The sequence below is a fragment of the Saimiri boliviensis genome, chromosome 5 (genome assembly GCF_048565385.1).
Source record: "Saimiri boliviensis isolate mSaiBol1 chromosome 5, mSaiBol1.pri, whole genome shotgun sequence".
In the NCBI taxonomy this organism is placed as follows: Eukaryota; Metazoa; Chordata; class Mammalia; order Primates; family Cebidae; genus Saimiri; species Saimiri boliviensis.
This window is the reverse complement of record NC_133453.1, coordinates 10,409,026-10,429,939: the sequence shown is the minus strand read 5'-3', so window position 1 is coordinate 10,429,939 and position 20,914 is coordinate 10,409,026. Positions and strand designations below refer to the sequence as shown.

The following is a 20,914-nucleotide window of genomic DNA, read 5'->3' as shown; positions in this document are numbered from 1 at the left end:
GCCTCCTGAGTAGCTGGGATTACAGGCACGCGCCACCATGCCCAGCTAATTTTTTGTATTTTTGGTAGAGACGGGGTTTCACCATGTTGACCAGGATGGTCTTGATCTCTCGACCTCGTGATCCACCCGCCTTGGCCTCCCAAAGTGCTGGGATTACAGGCTTGAGCCACCGCGCCCGGCTAATTTTTATTTTTCATAGAGAAGGAAAGGGGTCTCGCTATGTTGCCCAGGCTGGTCCCAAACCCTTGGGATCAAGCGATCCTCCTGCCTCAGCCTCCCAAAGTGCTGAGATTACTGGCATGAGCCACTGCACCTGACCCATTGATTTCTTTAAAAGAATAAAAAGAAGAACAAAACATAAAGAAAATAAAGTAGGGCCGGGCGCGGTGGCTCAAGCCTGTAATCCCAGCACTTTGGGAGGCCGAGGCGGGTAGATCACGAGGTCAAGAGATCAAGACCATCCTGGTCAACATGGTGAAACCCCGTCTCTACTAAAAATACAAAAAGTCTACCTGTAATCCCACCTACTCAGGAGGCTGAGGCAGGAGAATTGGCCTGAACCCAGGAGGCGGAGGTTGCGGTGAGCCAAGATCGCGCCATTGCACTCCAGCCTGGGTAACAAGAGCGAAACTCCGTCTCAAAAAAAAAAAAAAGAAAAGAAAGTAGTTTTTGTTATTGTTGTTGTTAAAGAACTATTTCGGTTATTTTATATGATTATTTTATATGTTTAATTTGTATAATTAGTATTCTGAAAAACAAGTTTCTCTTCTGAAGCCCTGAAAATCAGCTGATTTGATAACATTTCTGTTTTAAGCAAATCTGATGTGCTATTTACCTATTTTCTCATATCTAACCTTAATAGGTAACCTGGTATTTGTTAAGCCCTAAAATGTTACAAAAAAAGAACTGAATAAGGCAAGATGATGATTAGAAAACATAATTCATCATGAGATTCATAAAGAAATGTGCTATTGTTTAAATAACAAGTATTCATAATTCACAGCAATAACATATTCATGACACTTTGCCTCTCATAGCACATATGCACAAATCTTGGCCACATCCCAGAAGTGAACTTTTTAACAGTGTGTGTGCATAAGACTGAGAGCATGGCTATGCTCCCAGTGCCATGGCCAGGCAGGGCGGCTCACGCCTTTAATTCTAGCACTTATCACACCACTGCACTCCAGAGTGGGCAACAAGAGTGAAATGCCATTAAAAAAAAAAACTGAGAGCATAGCTATACTCCCAGTGCCTTTTCATCAGAGAAAGGAGTTACTTTTTATCATCTGTTCAAACTCAAAACAAAACATAGTTCTAAGTTTATGGATTGATTCCAGGAATCTAAAAAAAAAAATTAATTTGCTTGACTTTTTTTCCAATAAAGAATATTGGTATTGTGTAAGTTTTTCTAATCACATAAAACATTATTGAGGCTGGGAATAAAAATAGCTATTTTTGGCCAGGCACAGTGGCTCAGTTGAGACAAGCCTGGGCAACATGGCAAAACTCTGTCTCTTCTAAAAATAGAAAAATTAGCTGGGCACGGTGGCACTTGCCTATAATACCAACTACTCAGGAGACTGAGGCAGGAGAATTGCCTGAACCCAGGAGGTGGAGGTTGCAGTGAGCCATCTCAAAAAAATAAAAAGATCGGGTGCGGTGGCTTACACTTCATAAATATTTTGGAAAATCTCATCGCTTGTGGTCTTAGGAAGTGCGATCATGAAATCAATTCTAGTCTATTATTTCATTTGTTTTGCTATTCTACTAGTTAGATGCTAATAAAATCTTTTTTTTTTTTTTTTTTTTTTTTTTTTGAGATGGAGTTTTGCTCATGTTGCTCAGGCTGGAGTGCAATGGCACAATCTCGGCTCACTGCAACCTCCACCTCGTGGGTTCAAGTGATCCTCCTGCCTCAGCTTCTTGAGAAGCTGGCATTACAGGCATGCGTTACCACACCTAGCTAATTTTGTATTTTTAGTAGAGACAGGGTTTCTCCATGTTGGTCAGGCTGGTCTCGAACTCCCAATGTCAGGTGATCCGCCCACCTCAGCCTTCCAAAGTGCTGGGATTACAGGCATGAGCCACTGCACCCGGCCTGCTAGTAAAATCTTTTGTTTGGAAAGTTTTGGGGGTTTTTGTCTTGATTTAATTTTTTTAATTAGGTCTTATAAAATCATCTGAGATATTACCTTACTGTAATATTTGTTTATTACTATTTTTCTTTTTTCTTTCTTATGTTAGAGACAGGGTCAACTATGTTGCCCAGGCTGATCTTGAACTCCTGGGGATGAAGCAATCGAGCGATCCTCCCACCTTGCCTCTCAGAGTGTTGGGATTACAGGCGTGAGCCATTGCACCCAATCTTACCCTAACATTTGTAAGAGGGTTTTTTTTGTTTTTATTTTTGTTTTTGTTTTTGTTTTGAGGTGGAGTTTTGCTCTTGTTGCCAAGGCTGGAGTATAATGGCATGATCCCAGCTCACTGCAACTTCCATCTCCTGGGTTCAAACAATTCTACCGCCTCAGCCTCCCAAGTAGCTGGGACTACAGGCACTCACCACCAAGCCTGGCTAATTTTTATGGTATTTTTAGTACAAACAGGATTTCACCATGTTGGCCAGGCTAGTCATGAACTCCTGACCTCAGATAATCTGCCTGCCGCCCAAAGTGCTGGCATTACAGGCATGCACCACCACACACAGCTGATTTTTTTTATTTTTAGTAGAGATGGGGTTTTACTGTGTTGGCCAGGCTGTTCTCAAACTCCTGGCCTCAATTAATCTGCCCAGCTTGGCCTCCCAAAGTGCTGGGATCACAGGCATGAGCCACCATGCCCAGCCTGATTGAGGTTGAATTATAATACAAATTTTGGATTCAGACTGGCCTGGGTTTGCTATCAGTACTTACTTGACTTTGAACAAGTTGTTTAACCTTTGTAACTCTCAGTTTCTTTGTTTATAAAGATTGTTTTGTGCTGTTTTTTTGTTTTAGGAGTAAGAGAGTTATATCGAATAATATGTAAAATACCTAGTACTGTATCTGAAAAGTAATAGGTGCTTATCAAATGTTAATCCCCATTTTCTCTTAATTTTTTATGACCTCTCACCTCAAGACAGGAGCTCTCAGATTCTAAAGCTTCCTTTTCACTTACCCTCAGTTATACTGAAATTTACGTAAAGCATAACCAGTTCTAAACTATTACATTTACGTAGTTGTTAATTAATTTCTTACTATGCTGTTGGATGAAAATACTGACTTAGAGTGACAGTAGCTGTAGTCGTGCATCATTTAAGAACAGAGATATGTCCTGAGAAATGCTTCATTCGGCAATTTTCGTAATTGTACAAACATCATAGGGTATACTTACACAAACATAGATGGTGATGGTCTGTTGCTTCCAGGATACAAACCTGTACATCAAGTTACTATACTGAATACCAGGCAGTTATAACACAGTGTGCTATTGGTATATCTAAACATAGAAAAGGTACAGTAAAAATGCAGTATAAAAGATAAAAATCATACAACTATATAGGGCACTTAAATGTGAATGGAACTTACAAGACTAGAACTTGCTCAGGGTGAGTCAGTGAGTGAGTGTTGAGTGAATGAGGGCCAAGGACACTGTTGTCACTGTTAAAAACACTGTACGCTTCAGCTACTAAATGTGTAAATACTTTCTTCAATAATTGATCTTAGCTTACCTTTTTTATGTTTTTAATTATTTTTAATTTTTTGACTCTTGTAATAACACTTAGTTTAAAACACAAACCTGTTGTACAGCTGTACAAAAATATTTTTTCTTTATATTTGGTAAGTTTTTTTTTCTGTTTTCAAAATGATTTATTTTTATTTTTAAAACTTTCTTGTTAAAAACTAAGACACGCACTTAGACTAGGCCTGCACAGGGCCAACATCATCAAGAAGTCACTTAGGCAATAGGAATTTTTCAACTCCCTTATAATCTTATGGGACTACCGTTATATGTGCAGTCTGTCATTGCCCAGAATGTTGTTATGTGGCATATGACTATAAAATGAAAATTCAGCCATATCAACTTTATTTAAAAGGTGTGTGTGTGCGTTTTTTTTTTTTTTTTTTTTTTAATTCTTTCAGGAAGCCATTAATTTGCTAGAACCAATGACAAATGACCCTGTGAACTACGTGAGGCAAGGGGCACTTATAGCTTCAGCTCTCATCATGATCCAGCAGACTGAAATCACTTGTCCAAAGGTGAGCAAACAAAGGAATTCCCTGGAAGAGAGATGGTTTGGCCCTTTCTTAAGTAACTTACCTTCTTTTCAGGACATTATTTTACTTCACATATGGTGAACACTGAAGTCACAGAAAGTAAAAGTAAAGAGCATTTGGAGTATAAGGGAATGGGGAAACTTTTAATATGTAATGCACTTTAAATGTATTTTTTACAGACTTAATGGTCCCTTTGTTAATTAAGTGTATAACTGTACTTGAAAAATTAGAACTCTTGGGTTGTTAAAATCAACTTTTTTGGCCTTTCACTGTCCTTTTAAAATGTATTCAGTGGGATAACTTTTTCCTCTGATAATACAGGATGCAAAATTAACCAGTCCATGACTTTTTTGATCTTTTTAAGGTAATAAAAAAAAAGTCTGCAGTCCCTTTGTATCGTACATACAATCTTAGTTTAGAAATGAGTACATCCATATTCTCTTTAGGAATGTCATTGCCCTCCTGGGCAGGCTTTTTGGGTGGAGTTTCAAATGGCTCCAAGGCAGCTTTTTTTTCTACTTGACCCACATCTGCCCCTCAGAAACACCCTTGGCACATTTAGCGCTTCTGGATAGGAATATAATAGGCTGTCAGTTCTAATACCTCAGCTGATAGCTAGTGCCTCAGTATACAGCAGCTCCTGATCATATTGTGCACGCCAAGTGGACCCTCTGAAGCCCCTTTCTGTAAACTTGGAGTGAGGGGGAAAGACTCACAACCCAGCTTGCCCCAGAGATCCTCTTGATATATCCTCCACAATCCATACCCACCCTGTGGGTGACTCCATAATAGATTTCAGACACCTGTTTTAAAATTCACTCATGAGCCAAGCACGGTGGTTCATTCCTGTAATGCCAGTACTTTGGGAGGCTGAGGTGGGTGGATCACTTGAGCCAGGAGTTCAAGACTAGCCTGGGCAACATAGAGAGGCCCCATTGCTACAGAGAATTAAAAAGGAATTAGCTAGGCATGGTGGCTTGCACCTGTGGTCCCAGCTATTTGGGAGACTGAGGTGGGAGGATCACTTAAGCCCAGGAGGCCGAGGTTGTATTGAGCCATAGGGTGACAGAGCAAGACCCTGTCTCAAAAAATAAAATAAAAATCTCTCATGATAATCTCTCAATCCTCAGGTTGTTAGTGTTTGATATCTAATGTGTCTTGTCACTTCATCCAAAACTTCTCATTCTACTAAAAAAATGCATGTACCTTACTTTTAATACATGTACCAAAATTAGCACACTTGATATACTAAATAGACATGTATAGATTACACAACAGTTTCAGATCTTATAATTCTTAAAGCTAGGGACTTCGGTATCCATGTATTAATTCTGCTCACATATGGGAAGTAGGCAAAAAATTGACAACAGAAAAAACTTGGCATTCTGTCTTCTGCCTCACCGAGCAAATATAGAACACCACCCTTATTTTCAGGAAAGTAGACTTGAGGTAGAGAAAAGAAACATTTCCAGAACTCATTGATTATTCATTCTAATTTTATGAAGCTTTGTTAATAAATTTCAAGTTCTAAACATTTGCTATCATTTTTGCTTCATTTATTTAGTGCTGCTTTTTCTATCTCAGAATTGTTTTCAGGACTTTAAAAACTGTATTATTACAAAGATAGAATCTGACTTCTCATCCTGTTTTTATAACATGTTACTTAATATATTACATCTTCTAGAAGAAAACATCTTTCCAAACATACCACATTTCTTTTTGTTTTTAAATACAACAGCTATCATATTTATATCTCTTATTTCTGCTTTTGATCTTCAACTGAACATTTAGAGGTTATCCAACTGAGTAGTATCATTAAAGAAACAAATTTAGGGCATGGAATGCACCTCTTCTAACAGTAATACATACATATTTATTCACTTTGATCTCATAATGTTACTTTCATGTTAATTGTATTATCAGCAAGACAAATGTTCTGTCTTCCCATCCTCTGCTGTAGGATTTCATTGATTTTACAATTATAATCTGTGTTCCAAAAACAGCAGAGTCCTTCAGGAGTTGGATAATCGTTGCAGGAACTGTTGTTGAACCAAGTCTTAGCTAGTACAAATACATGGGGCACACTCCCATCTTCCGGTTATATCAGAATCTTAGACACTGATTAAAATGTCAAAATGAAGTCACAGCTAGTAGCCTTTGCCATTAATATAAACTGGGTAGATAAATGTAAATGTATATACCACTGACTAAAAAAGCAAAATTGACAGTATGAAACTCAAAACAGGAAACACTACTCTTTATAGCAAAGTTGTTACTCAGCATAAGAATTCTTTTTTTTTTTTTTTTTGAGACGGAGTTTTGCTCTTGTTACCCAGGCTGGAGTGCAATGGCGCGATCTCGGCTCACCGCAACCTCCGCCTCCTGGGTTCAGGCAATTCTCCTGCCTCAGCCTCCTGAGTAGCTGGGATTACAGGCACGTGCCACCATGCCCAGCTAATTTTTTTGTATTTTTAGTAGAGACGGGGTTTCACCATGTTGACCAGGATGGTCTTGATCTCTTGACCTCGTGATCCACCCGCCTCGGCCTCCCAAAGTGCTGGGATTACAGGCTTGAGCCACCGCGCCCGGCAAGAATTCTTAATTTCATTGTTTTCTGTTATTAAGCAAGTGGTAAAAAATTTCATAGACTACAGTTTATATCATCTTTCCTTTATCTGATAATTGCCAACAAGACAAAATTGACATTTTGGGGATGGTATACAGCGTGTTGTCAAAAAGAAAAATTTGTTGAGAAACTCTGAAGAAGAGTAGCTTCTCAAGGCTACAGAGAGTCTTAGTTGCAAGGTTGCAAAACCAGTCCATGAAATAAAGTGGGAATGGCTCAAAAACAAAGATCAAATGTGAATTTCATCAAGAATTATAAACCCCTTTCAAAGGAATTCAGAAGAGAAATTTCTCAGATATTTTGTGAAATTCACAATGGAAATTTCCAAAGGAAATGTTTTATGTAACCATTAATATATGTCACATCCCTAACACGTAGCTCCACACATTGCCCTCTTAGTTGAAGTATCTCCAGTACATCTTTGCTTTGCTTCTCTCAGTAGCTAGCTCTTGCTGTCTCATGCTCACAACATAAACCCAGGAACATGTACATATCCCTGGATCAAAGGTTCACATTTAACAAGGGTAATGTTCTTTTTTAGGTCCTTGGAACTATTTTGCTCTAAGAACCCAACTCTGCTCTTTATTAATATATCTTTTGTTTTTCTTGTTAAATGAAATCCACCATTAAGATGGGCACAGTGGCTGAGGCAGGAGGATCGCTTGTGTCTAGGAGGCCAGACTGAACAATGTCAAAAGACCCTGTCTCTAAAAAACAAACAAACAAACAAACAAAAAAATTCACCATTAACAGTTACTTGAACATGTAAATATTAGGTATCATATATAAAACCACATCAAAATATTGCATTGTAAGTATAGAATCTGGAGCTCCTATTAGCAATATTATTTGGTCTGAGGCCTGGTACAGGAAAGCTTCTCCCATCATTGACAAGTACCCTCTTTGGAAATAGAATTAAGCTCCTACAGTTCTAAAATAAATCACGGTATATATGATATTTTATAGCATAACATATTTGTGAGTAGTAGTCTATCTCTATTACCATACTGTTGTCTTAAGATAGGGACTTGCAGTCTTACAGTGTCAGTGGTAATGAAAAAGGCCACAAAAACTACCATAAGCAAATTAATGCTGATAAAATTGAACCTTTACCACGTAAAATTTCCATCCTATATGAGGTAATGTAAGTGTTGATCTAAAACATGTTCAGAATCAAAGGAACTTGATCTGTCGAACCAGAATAAAAGTGTCAAACGGGAGATTTTTTTTTTTTTTTTTTTTTTTTGAGACGGAGTTTCACTCTTATTGCCCAGGCAGGAGTGCAGTGGCGCGATCTCGGCTCACTGCAACCTCCGCTTGCTGGGCTCAAGTGATTCTCCTGCCTCAGCCTCCCAAGTAGCTGGGATTACAGGTGCCTGCCACCATGACAGCTAATTTTTTGTATTTTTAGTAGAGACAGGGTTTCACCATGTTGGGCAGGCTGGTCTCAAACTCCTGAACTCCTGGCCTTAGGAGATCGTCCCACCTTAACCTCCCAAAGTGCTGGGATTACAGGCATGAGCCACCACACCCGGCCACATGAGAATTTTTTAAAGTAGAGGGGAATTTAGTGATGATTTAATTATGCTAGGTTTTATAGTTAAAGAGATAAATCCTAGAGAAGTAAGTGACTTTAGTGGTTGTGTGCTAGGTAGTGGCAGAGTTTGTTCCTTGTTTCCCCACTATATTCTATTGCTGCCTGTGAATAAAAAATGAGAACCATGTTCAAGGAATATTATTTTGTTAGTAGCATTTAGATTGCAGAGATAATAGGAGGAATTGGTAGGATTCTTCCCCTGTATGGTGAGACAGTCATGCTTTTTGAACTGTGAGATGACCCTTATACATTACACTACATAAATGTGACCTCATATAATCCTTTAATAGCCATGTAAGGTAGGTGCTAACATCTCTGTAGAGATGATGATACTGAGGCTCATAAAAGGTAGTAACTTACCCAAACAGCTAATAAGCCAGGGTTGTATAATTCTATTATTCTGCCACTATATCACATTGTGGCCTCCCAGACCAATACAAATGAAAAGGGGTAAAAGATTCTGAAAGAATATGTAATGCAGATAAAGTCATTATATTAGGAAACTCAAATTTGATATTTTCTGCTTTTGGCAGATTTGGGGAGCTCCATGATTATGTGCTTCTTGAACAAGCCGACTTCTTCCTGGGTGCCTACCATTTGAAAAGCACTGTTGGGAAAACAGAGAAGTGTAAGACATAGAAGAAGCATAAAGTAGTTTACTTATTGTCACCCAAACAGATTTAAAGGAATCACTCTCTTTATTCATACAGAATATATTTTATAAATATATTTTCTAATCATAAAAGTAATACATACTAATTTTAGAAAATGCAGAAAGGATAAAGAATTACCAGTGGCCAGGTGTGGTGGCTCACGCCTGTAATCCCAGCACTTTGGGAGGCAGAGGCGGGCAGATCACTTGAGGTCAGGAATTTGAGACCAGCCTGGCCAACATGGTGAAATTCCATCTCTACTAAAAATACAAAAATTAGCCGTATATGGTGGCGGACGCCTGTAGTCTCAGCTTCTCGGGAGGCTGAGGCAAGAGAATCGCTTGAACCCGGGCTGCACAGGTTGCAGTGAGCCAAGATCAAGCCACTGCACTCCAGCCGGTGCAACAAAGTGAAACTCCGTGTCAATTTAAAAAAAAAAAAGAATTATCAGTAATCCCACCCTAAGTGAGATTTTCCATTTTGATATGCTCCTTTTGGTAAGAGTAGAGATTCTGACAAGTCCCCAGAAAATCTTTACGTGAATATACTTAATCCAAAATATACCTCACACAGCTTTGGTGAAGGGTAGTTTACTTTAAGGTGGAACTGATATACTCTGCTTTTTAGGAAACCTGCAAGGTTGGTGGTGAACAGAATAGCTATAACTCAAAGTGCAATGAAAGCCTTAGTGTTTGCTTGGACTCTTTAGGCCTGCTGACTAACAGTGGTAATGTATGAAATCACATTCAACATTCCTTTGACCTTAAAACATACAATGTGGAATGAGGATTGAAGACAGAGCTGGTGCTCCCACACTAAAAAAAATCATAACACCATGATTTCAACCACGGAACTGCTCTGCCTTCAAGTCTGGTCCTTATCTCTCTCTTGAGCTTTATGAAACTCAGAACTAAGTCTCATTATCATTGGAACAATATATTCCCTGTTCTAAAATGGTACCACAAATGTAAAGTCTTTCTCTTGCTTCTTCAGGTGAATCAGTTCAGACAGCTGTATTCCAAAGTCATCAATGATAAGCACGATGATGTCATGGCCAAGTTTGGCGCTATTCTGGCCCAGGGCATACTAGATGCAGGTAAATGTTTTAAGTCTTCAAGATATATTTATTTAAACTAAATCTAATAAAGTAACTATCTGCTCTACCTGTATGACATAATGGAAATTGAATCTGAGGCAAATTATTCCTGGAGAAAATTTGGAGCCTGCAGTTCATAGAGATCATGTACATTTAAGAATACAGGCTGTTGGCCAGGCGCAGTGGCTCATGCCCGTAATTCCAGCACTTTGGAAGACCTAGCCAGGTGGATCACTTAAGGTCAGGAGTTTGAGACCAGCCTGGCCAACATGGTGAAACCCTTTCTCTACTACAAATACCCAAATTAGCTGGGCATGGTGACAGATGCCTGTAATTCCAGCTACTCAGGAGGCTGAGGCAGGAGAATTGCTTGAACCCAGGAGATGGAAGTTGCAGTGAACCAAGATCACACCCACTGCACTACAGCCTGGGGGACAAGAGTGAAACTCCTTCTCCAAAAAAGAAAGAGTACAGACTGTTACGATTTGAATTCTAGTCCCTTTGCAGTGTAAGCTGTGTGACCTTGCGAAGTGATTTTCCACTCTTGTAAGTCTACCTCGTAGTGTTGGGAAGATTTAAAAGACATGCAAAGCCACCCAGCGCAGTGGCTCACCCCTGTAATCCCAATACTTGGGAGGCCAAGGCAGGTGGATCACCTGAGGATCAAGTGAGGACCAGAACTCCTGAGTTCAGGACTAGCCTGGCCAACATGGTGAAACCCCATCTCTACTAAAAATCGAAAAAAGTTAGCCGGGCATGGTGGTATGTGCCTCTCATCCCAGCTACTCAGGAGGCTAAGGCAGGAGAATCATTTGAACCCAGGAGGCAAGGTTGCAGTGAACTGAGATTGTTCCACTGCACTGCAACCTGGGTGATGGAGTGAGACTCTGCCTCAAAAACAAAAAAAAATTAAAATACATGCAAAGCAATTAGAATAATGCCTATCACTAAGTAAAGTTACTGTTGGTTGGTTTTTTTGTTTTGTTTTGCTTTTTAATTTAAGACAGTGCCTCACTCTGTCACCCTGGCCGGAGTGCAGTGGCACAGACATGGTGAAGGGTAGTTTACTCTAACCTCCCAGGCTCAAACAATCTCTTGCCTCAGCCTCCCAAGTAACTGAGATTACAGGTAGATGTCACCACACCCACCTAATTGTATAAATTTTTGTAGAGATAGGATCTCACTAAGCCTCTCACTATGTTGCCCAGGCTTGTCTTGAACTCTGGACTGGAGCAGTCTTCCCACCTCGACCTTCCAAAGTACTGGGATTATAGATGTGAACCACTGTGCCCAGCCAATTTATTTTTCCTTTAGTTTTCTTAGTATTACATGCATTTTAAACAAGTTGACATTGAAACATTTTTGAAGAAAACATATTTTAAACAAATTCTGGGCGCTAAATCACTTATGAAATAAGATATTACCTAAACAATGCATACATACCACACTGTGCCATCTGGCTCCAGAATTCTCAGTCTTCACCATAACACCATAGTCTGTTTCAAAAGATAGAGTGGTATGCTTTAGTTTCTTAGACTTGGAGTTCATTTGGTATATTCCTCAACATTACTGGTGACCTCTCAATAGGATAAGAGAAGAGCATATACATGCTTCATTGTTCAACTATGTGATTCTTTTTCTTAAGGTGCCCTATTCAGGTGGAATATAATCCTTTTTATTTTTGCTCACTTGAAAGGTGAGGAATAACATCTCAGGATTTTTATAGCAGTCCTATTAATAAGGGAGAATTTTTTTTTTCACTTTTATTAGTCATTTGTATTCTAAGGAAAACACTGCCTTATTTGTTGCAGTCATTGTTTCCTCAGTCAACTAGGAATGTATGTATATTTGTAATGAAGGAGATCAGGAAAAGAAGCTGCCATTTTTGATAACTGTCGTAAATTTTTATTTATCTTTTTGGGTTTTCTACTTGCTATGAGTGTTTTAATCATACCAAAGTTTTCAGAGTCTTTTATAGTTTTCGATACTCTCCCTCATATGGCCTCTTTCTTTTTAAAAAAATAATCCACATTTCCTTCCTAATTTGATTAATCTTTTTTCTTTATTAGATTTGCCAGTAATTTCTCTGTTTATGTACTTATTCTGTTCTTTTTTTGTAAATTATTTTTGATCTTTATTATTTGCTGTTTTATAACTTTGGTGTTCTTTTCTAAATTTTGAGGTAAAGTTCCTCTCTTTAACCTATTTGTCTAATAGGGTTTTTTGTTTGGTTGGTTTTCATTTTCTAAGAAGTTGAGATTTTTCTGCTTAAAGTTTTAGTGTTGAGGCATAGTTTACTTTTCTCTTTCTTTTTAATTTAAAAAGTACTTCCTTGTAACTATTTATAGATAAGGAAAATATTCTATAAATATTTTAGGTAAAATAAACCATTTCAATTCTATATGGTACTGATTCCCTACCATTTACAAGCTGCATATGTGAACATCCATAGTTTCTCCCTTCTCATTCTTCACTACCTTCCAATATTTTAGTATTATGTTTATGTTGTCAATGATTTGTGATGTTTACATTGTCTTCAGAAATCATAATTCTCACAACTGTATGGTCTTAGTTTCATATTTAAATGGATTCATTGCTCACCACCATTTCTTTTATTGCAGCTTTTTAATTCTTAGGTTATCTCTACTAAGTCTAGACACTTAATTGACTGGATTTTTATCAGTAATTTTTTTAATTGGACTTTTAAAAATTTTTAGATTTACAGAAAAAAAATGAGCAAGATATGCAGAGTTTCCGTATGTCCCCTTTGCCCCTCCCATTTCTCCTGTTATTGGCATCTTGTGTTAGTGTGGTATATTTGCTTACAATTGATGAGCCAATATTGACACATTATTACTAACTAAAGTCCTTAGTTTACGTTAGAGTTCACTCTTTGTATTGTACATTTTATAAGCTTTGACAAATGTTTAATGCCAGATATCTGCCATAACAGTATCATACAGAATAGTTTCACTACCCTAAAAATTCCCTGTGCTTAACCTGTTCATCCCTCCTTGCCCTCCCCCACAAGCCCCTGACCTTTTTACTATAACCGTAGTTTTGTTTTAATAAATAAAGTTTCAAATGTATTGAAAGTTTTTCATAATATCTTCTTATTTTTCCAATGTCTGTGGAATCTGTAGTGATATTCCTTTGTTCATTCTTTTTCTTTTTTAAAAATTTGTTTTTATCTATTTTATTAAGGTAGGGTTGACAAATAGAAATTGTATATACAGTGTACATGATGCTTTGATACATATAGTAAAATGGTTAAAGCAAGCTAATTAACATAGCCGTTACCTTACATGCTTATCATTTTTTTGTTGTGAGAAAATTTAAGATATCTTTAAACATTTTTCAAATATACAGTACATTATTATTAACTGTAGTCATGCTGTACTGTAGATCTCCTGAACTTACTACTCATCCTAATTAAACCGTCTCCACACTTTTAGTTTAATCATACAGTATATATCCTTTTCAGATTACTTCTTTGGTGGTATTTAAAACAAGATTTAGGAATAACATTTTACTGCTCTGTAATCTTTTTTTCTTCTTTTAGCTGCCACTTTTTAAAGTTTATGATTTTACACTGCACCTCTTCACTTGTTTGTTCAGCACTACGACAGTTTTTTGCTGGTTTTTACTACATTAGGGTTACTTGTTAAGAATGGAGGAGACTGCTCTGGGCACACACCTTTAGGAAAGCCCTCTCTGCAAGGAGCAACACAAAAAAAAAGAAAAAAAATTTAATTAAAAATATAAAAACGAAATTATATAGTAAGAGAAAAAGAATTGGGGAGGATAATTCTGTTTCACCTCTTCTCTGCCATGTTTACTACAAGTCATCTCACTGTGTTCTCCTTCTTTCCTCTTTTAGTCTCTGTTTGTCTTTTTTTTTCTTTTTTTATTTGGAGTTTTTGTTTGTTTGTTTGTTTTTACTTTCTGTGTGTCTTGTGGACCAATCAAGTTTTGGCACTTCTTTCCATTTCTCTTTATTTATAACAATTTTTGCTTTAAACATTTATTGCATAAAAGTTCCGTACTGTAGTGTTCAGTTGTGAGCATAAAATTAATCTCATGTCCTTTTTCACTCTTTAATATTCTATCCTCATACAACACTGTGGGGCAACTGTATTCAAAAAATTTGTAATCTTGATCTCCTATCAGTAAAATTAGTAGTAGTAGGCCGGGCTTGGTGGCTCACACCTGTAATCCCAGCACTTTGGAAGGCCGAGGCAGGTGGATCATTTGAGGTCAGGAGTTTGAGACCAGCGTGGTCAAAATGGTGAGACCCCATCGCTACTAAAAATACAAAATTTAGCCAGGCATGGTGGCGCATGCCTGTATTCCCAGCTACTCGGGAGGCTGAGGCCCAAGAATTGCTTGAACCTGAGAGGTGGAGGTTGCAGTGAGCCAAAATTGCGCTACTGCACTGCATCCCGGGTGACAGAATGAGACTCCGTCTCAAAAAGAAAAAAGAAAATTAGTGATAGTAGAAAAAATCTAGAGAGGGCAACTTCAAGGGAAGGAATAAAGTTTTTGAGAACTCAGTGATTCAGTCTCTTCGGGGAGAAAAGCTGAAGATAAAGAAGATGATTGAAATTTGTTAAACTGCAAATTATCAATATGATAAACTCTACCTTGTTTATTAAATCTCAGAACGTTAGAACAAAAGGCTTATTTAGTTTCTAAGTCCGAAGAATATAGATTTCATTGAACTAAAAGGAAATTCAGCTTCCAAGTTAGACAAATAGCACATTAGCTAGGCATCCTTTTCCTGTCTTCTCCCCTTCCCAGCCCCCATCCCAGGTTAGTGTTCCCATAGCACCCAGTTTATAGTTACCATAATATTTTCATGTCTTATTTTAATTACCTAATTATCTGTCTCCTTTGTGAGACTGGAGCCTCCTTACGATCTTTTCTCGTATGTTGTTTTCAATCCTCAGTATATAGTAAGCATGCAGTGAATGGGGGTTAGCACAGGGAAGAGTATAAGTAGACAATAAATGTGTATAATTTATTTGTATTGGGAAAACAAAATTAAAGTATATCTGGCCTTTTTTTAGATCAAAATTTTAAATACCTATAGTGAAGTATTAAGAAAATCTAGGTTATTTGGTTTAACAGTAAAACCCTGATTCTTAGAAAAATTAAAATGCTGTTTGGTTTAGTAAAGTCAAGTCAGTGTTTGGTTCTTGACTCCATGTAAAATGTGAAGCAAAATGTGAAATACTGGATCAAGAGAAAAGAAATGTGAGCAACAGGAATCCAGCACTGGAATTCAAATTAAGACCCCGATTAGGCATAGACAAGCCCTGTTTTTATAGGATATGTTATGTAAATGAAGATATTTGCATTTCAGAGTTCTGTGATCCAGCACTAACATTGTTACCATCTAACACATGTGCCAGTCTGACAATGATGTATTTTGTTTTGCCTGCCTAACAAAATTTGCAAGATTTTGGACAAAATCCAGAGTCTTTTAAAAACAAAATGACCTAGTGACCCTGGACCTACAGTCTATTAAGATGTTCCCTTTAAACAGGACATGTAACTTTTCAGTTTGCTTCAATTTTAAAAACAAAATGACCTAGTAACCCTGGACCTACACCCCTGGTAACAAGCTCCCTTTAAATAAGGATATGTACTTTCCAGTTTGCTTCAATCCCCACTGCTCCCAGCCTGCTTATTCCTCATTTGTTTACTTGACTCATTCCTAAAGGCATTTGAGTTTGTAATCCCTCATAGCCTCCTAGAATCTCAGCCTTACAAGGGCTCAGTAAAGATCCAGCTCTCCAACTGATGGCTTGGATCTTAGCTCTAGTTCACTGGCTTTCAAACTTTCTCTGCACTCTGTAGAGGAATAGTCTAGGGCAGCAGTCCTCAACTTTTTTTTTTTTTTTTTTTTTTGAGACGGAGTTTCGCTCTTGTTACCCAGGCTGGAGTGCAATGGCGCGATCTCGACTCACCGCAACCTCCGCCTCCTGGGTTCAGGCAATTCTCCTGCCTCAGCCTCCTGAGTGAGTCCTCAACTTTTTTGACACCAGGGACAGGTTTCGTGGAAGACAATTTTTTTCACAAGTCGGGAGGGGTGGTTTCAGGATGAAACTTTTCCACCTCAGATCATCAGGCATTAGATTCTTATAAGGAGCGTTCAGCATTGATTCCTCACATGCAAAGTTCACAGTAAGGTTCACACTCCCATGAGAATCTAATGCCACTGCTGATGTGACAGGAGGCGGAGTTCAGGTGGTAATGCCCACTTGCCTGCTGCTCACCTCCTGTGGAGCGGCCTGGTTCCTAACAGGCCATGGACAGTTACCAGTCTGTAGCCCCGGGATTTGGGGACCCCTGGTTCCAGGCCATATATTCTCCCAGCAGTCCAAACTCCTGATTAAGCAGAAGCAGCTCTGATTTTATTCTTTTACATATTGTGTCTCCTTAGGAAACCTTCAATTGAGTCAAAGGTTAGAAGTTAAAAAAGTTTTCTTTTGTAAGTGGTAGTGCTAGTTCAAGTGCTGAAATTCAACCCCCTCATTTTGCCAATGGGAAAAAAAGACTCTTAGAAATAAAGTGTTTTGTCTGTGGTTACAAGGCTAGTTAATGTCAGAGCTCCTCCAACCAACTTAAGTGGTTTAATATTCGCAGGGTAATGCTCAGTGCTTTCTTAGATTTTTATATAGCTGCATATTAATCTTCATAATTTGTAAAGGATATTTCTCAAAAGTCTAACAATTTTTATGCTGCTTAGCACATAAAAAACCAAGAGTCAGAACATATTTACTGTTTTATGGAAATTTTTTATTTTTTTTAATTTATATATATATATATATATATTTTTTTTTTTTTTTTTTTTTTTTTTTTGAGATGGAGTTTCACTCTTGTTACCCAGGCTGGAGTACAATGGCGCGATCTCGGCTCACTGCAACCTCCACCTCCTGGGTTCAGGCAATTCTCCTGCCTCAGCCTCCTGAGTAGCTGGGATTACGGGCACACGCCACCATGCCCAGCTAATTTTTTGTATTTTTAGTAGAGACGGGATTTCACCATGTTGACCAGAATGGTCTCGATCTCTTGACCTCGTGATCCACCCACCTCGGCCTCCCAAAGTGCTGGTTACAGGCTTGAGCCACCGCGCCCGGCCTTTTTTTTTTTTTTTAAGACGGGGTTTCACCATGTTGGTCAGGCTGGTCTTGAACTCCCAACCTCAGGTGATCCACCCGCCTTGGCCTCCAGAGTGCTTGGATTACAGGCATGAGCCACTACGCCCCGCCAGTTTTATATAAATTTTTATAAATGTGTGAGTATATTATAAATATGTATTTGTCTGCATTCAGACATATGATTGAAGCAGAAAGAGTAAACTAAGCAAACAGTATCTATGCTTGCCTCTGCTGTTGTTTGCAAAAAGTATATTCTAAAACTTTGCTTTTTATTAGCACATGAAAACCCAATATATAATATAGATTAATATTTAATTTAGCATCGTAGTTTTGATACCCTTCAGGTATAGTTTTTAAAAAATGCCTTCCTATAGAGAAAGTAAGTCTAGATGTGTGCTGAATCCAGTTAAAATTACAGCACTTACAAATTTGGCGAGCCTGGATAATTCCAAGAACTGCATATTAGACTGCACATATGAACTGTACTTTTAGAATCATCACCAGATGCTTCCCTACTGCAGCACTTACAAATTTACTATTGCCTGGGTGTGCTGGCTCACACGCCTGTAATCCCAACACTTTGGGAGGCTGAGGCAAGAGGATCATGTGAGGCTGGGAATTTGAGACTAGCCTGGGCAACATAGTGAGACCCCCATCTCTACAAAAAATTTAAGAGTTAGCCAGGTGTGGTGGCACACACTTGTAGTCCCAGCTACTCAGGAGGCCAAAGCAGGAAGATCCCATGAGGTCAGGAAGTTGAGGCTGCAGTGAGTCATGATCATGCTGCTGCACTTGAGTATAGTGTTTTACTCTGTCACCTTTAAAAAAAGAAGAAAAAATAAAAGAAAGGGTGGCCAGGTGTGGTGGCTCATGCCTATAATCCTAGCGCTGGGAGACTGAGGTGGGTGGATCACCTGAAGGTCAAGAGTTTGAGACCAGCCTGACCAAAATGGTAAAACCCCCATCTCTACTAAAAATACAGAAATTAGCTGGGCATGGTGGCGGGTGCCTGTAATCCCAGCTACTTGGGAGGTTGAGGCAGGAGAATTGCTTGAACCCAAGAAGGGGAGGTTGCAATGAGCCAAGATGGTGCCATTGCACTCCAGCATGGGCAACAAGAGCAAAACTTCATCTCAAAAAAAAAAAAAAAAAAAGATATCTTTATTATTGTCCTACTGTAATAATCGGACAATACTATTGTTCATGGTTTCTCTCTTTTTCTACAGGTGGTCATAATGTCACAATCTCCTTACAGTCCAGGACTGGGCACACTCATATGCCTTCTGTGGTTGGCGTCCTTGTATTTACCCAGTTCTGGTTCTGGTTTCCTCTTTCACACTTCCTGTCATTGGCTTATACCCCTACCTGTGTCATTGGCCTTAACAAGGACTTAAAGGTATGTCTGTGAGACCTCAACTTTGTAGTATTTCCTGTTCACTATATCTTAATTCGTATTTACCATTCACTTGCAAGGATTTCCATGAAATTTTAAAAATGAGTTAACATCTCATCAATAACATTTTCCCTTTAAAATGAATCATCACTTTTTTGAGTGGAGTGTGTCATTGAAAGTTTTGAAAATCATATCTCCTTACTAGCTGTGTAACCTCAAGTAAATTAGTTGAGAAGGAATGGTGAGAGAGGGGGCTAAATATAAAGATATGAAGAGACTATATTCCACTCTGATTAATTTTATTTAATACTAAAGGCTGGGAGCTGTTGAAAGTTTTCAAATGATAAATGAACTTGAGATTTCCATTTAGAAAAATCTTTCTGGTATCAATGGAAAGTCATTACAATGCTATTGCAGTAATTTGAGCAAGGAAGAATGCAAACCTAAAGTAAATCTTTCAGATTTAGTTTTTCAGAGTTCTCTGTTACTAGAGTGGTTGATGGAAGAAAGAATTATTACTGGCCGGGCGCGGTGGCTCAAGCCTGTAATCCCAGCACTTTGGGAGGCCGAGGCGGGTGGATCACGAGGTCAAGAGATTGAGACCATCCTGGTCAACATGGTGAAACCCTGTCTCTACTAAAAATACAAAAAATTAGCTGGGCATTGTGGCGCGTGCCTGTAATCCCAGCTACTCAGGAGGCTGAGGCAGGAGAATTGCCTGAACCCAGGAGGCGGAGGTTGCGGTGAGCCGAGATCGCGCCATTGCACTCCAGCCTGGGTAACAAGAGCGAAACCCCATCTCAAAAAAAAAAAAAAAAAAGAATTATTACTAAAGGGAAGAAGCAAAATAGGAGGATGACTCTTTGGTAGAAGCAGAAATCAAGACCAACAGGGAGGAGCTAGGGATTCTGATGAAATGAAATTGCTCACTTAAGTCAAAAATTTAAGGCACTGCATGCCCTGTCATCACATTTGTAGTCATATTTTTTTAATGGGGTTTGTGCTTAGGTCTTAGTCCTGTGACTTGATGATTCATCTTCTTCTTCTTCTTCTTCTTTTTTAAAAGTCAAAAGGCTTTTTGACCTTTAAATAACTCTTACATCTGGTCATCACTGTTTAAATGTTCCACTAAATTTTCAGAGTAGAAAATTTTTAGGCTTAATACTGACTGGTAAAAATAGAGTATTTCTTTGTATTGATTTTTCGGTATAGCTGTATAGCCAGTTATCCTTTGTTAAGTGTTTCGGTATTAAAACTGCTCACATTTGTAAATATTGAGCAGCTTTATTGTCAGAACAAAAATCCTTTGGTTTCCTAATCCCTAACTTTTAAGATTGTAATTAAACATCCTGTATAACCTATTTTATTCTCTGCCAAACAATTTTATGATTGCTGTTTTTACACTTTGTAATGAAAATGGAATGGAGAAGATAAGGTTCCTTGTCCTTATGGTGTTTATTATCATTCTCCATCAATGCAAATTGGCTAAATAGAGAAAAATTCAGGCCGGGTGTGGTTTGTGCACACTTGTAGTCCCAGCTACTTGAGATACTGAGGCAGGAGAATCACTTGAACCCAAGAAGCAGAGGTTGCAGGGAGCCGAGATTGCACCACTGCTCTCCAATCTGGGCAACAGAGTGACACTCTGTCTCAAAAGGGAAAAAAAAAAAAAGGAAAGAGAAAAATTCAGACCAAAGTACTTTGAAACTGCTCACTAGTTAATATAAAACTGACTTTCTCTTAGGCTCATGTTAGACTCTTATAAGGCATGATTATATATGGTGTGGAAACTGTATACAGGCTAGTGTAAGTTACTAGTATGGTACAAAGAAGGAACATGGCAGTTTGTGTGCAGGATAGACCATTGAATGCTTTATTATAAAGGAGTGAACAGTTGATCTTATGCTCACACCATTACCCATTGAAGCAGATTGGTTTGTTTATAAAGATGATATAAAGGGATGCCCATTCAAAGGCACAGAGGTTAGGAAAAGTATAGAGAACTGCAGGTAATTCTGTAGAATATAAAAACTGAATCAGTAAAAGAAGACATGCCTTTCAGAGAAGAATAATAACATAGTTGAACATATAGCCTGCATTAAAACTGTTGGTCTCCTTTTGTATCTG

At 38.4% G+C, this 20,914-nt stretch overlaps 1 protein-coding gene across 1 annotated transcript in view; it reads left to right on the top strand.

The window, feature by feature from the left end:
* Positions 1–20,914, top strand: part of PSMD1 (proteasome 26S subunit, non-ATPase 1) — a 117,362-nt gene that overhangs the window by 79,740 nt on the left and 16,708 nt on the right. Inside the window, exons 18-20 of the mRNA XM_039469633.2 lie at positions 4,122–4,238; positions 10,126–10,228; positions 18,621–18,790. Coding sequence (XP_039325567.1) covers positions 4,122–4,238; positions 10,126–10,228; positions 18,621–18,790 — 390 coding nt within the window. The remainder of the gene's footprint in view (positions 1–4,121; positions 4,239–10,125; positions 10,229–18,620; positions 18,791–20,914) is intronic.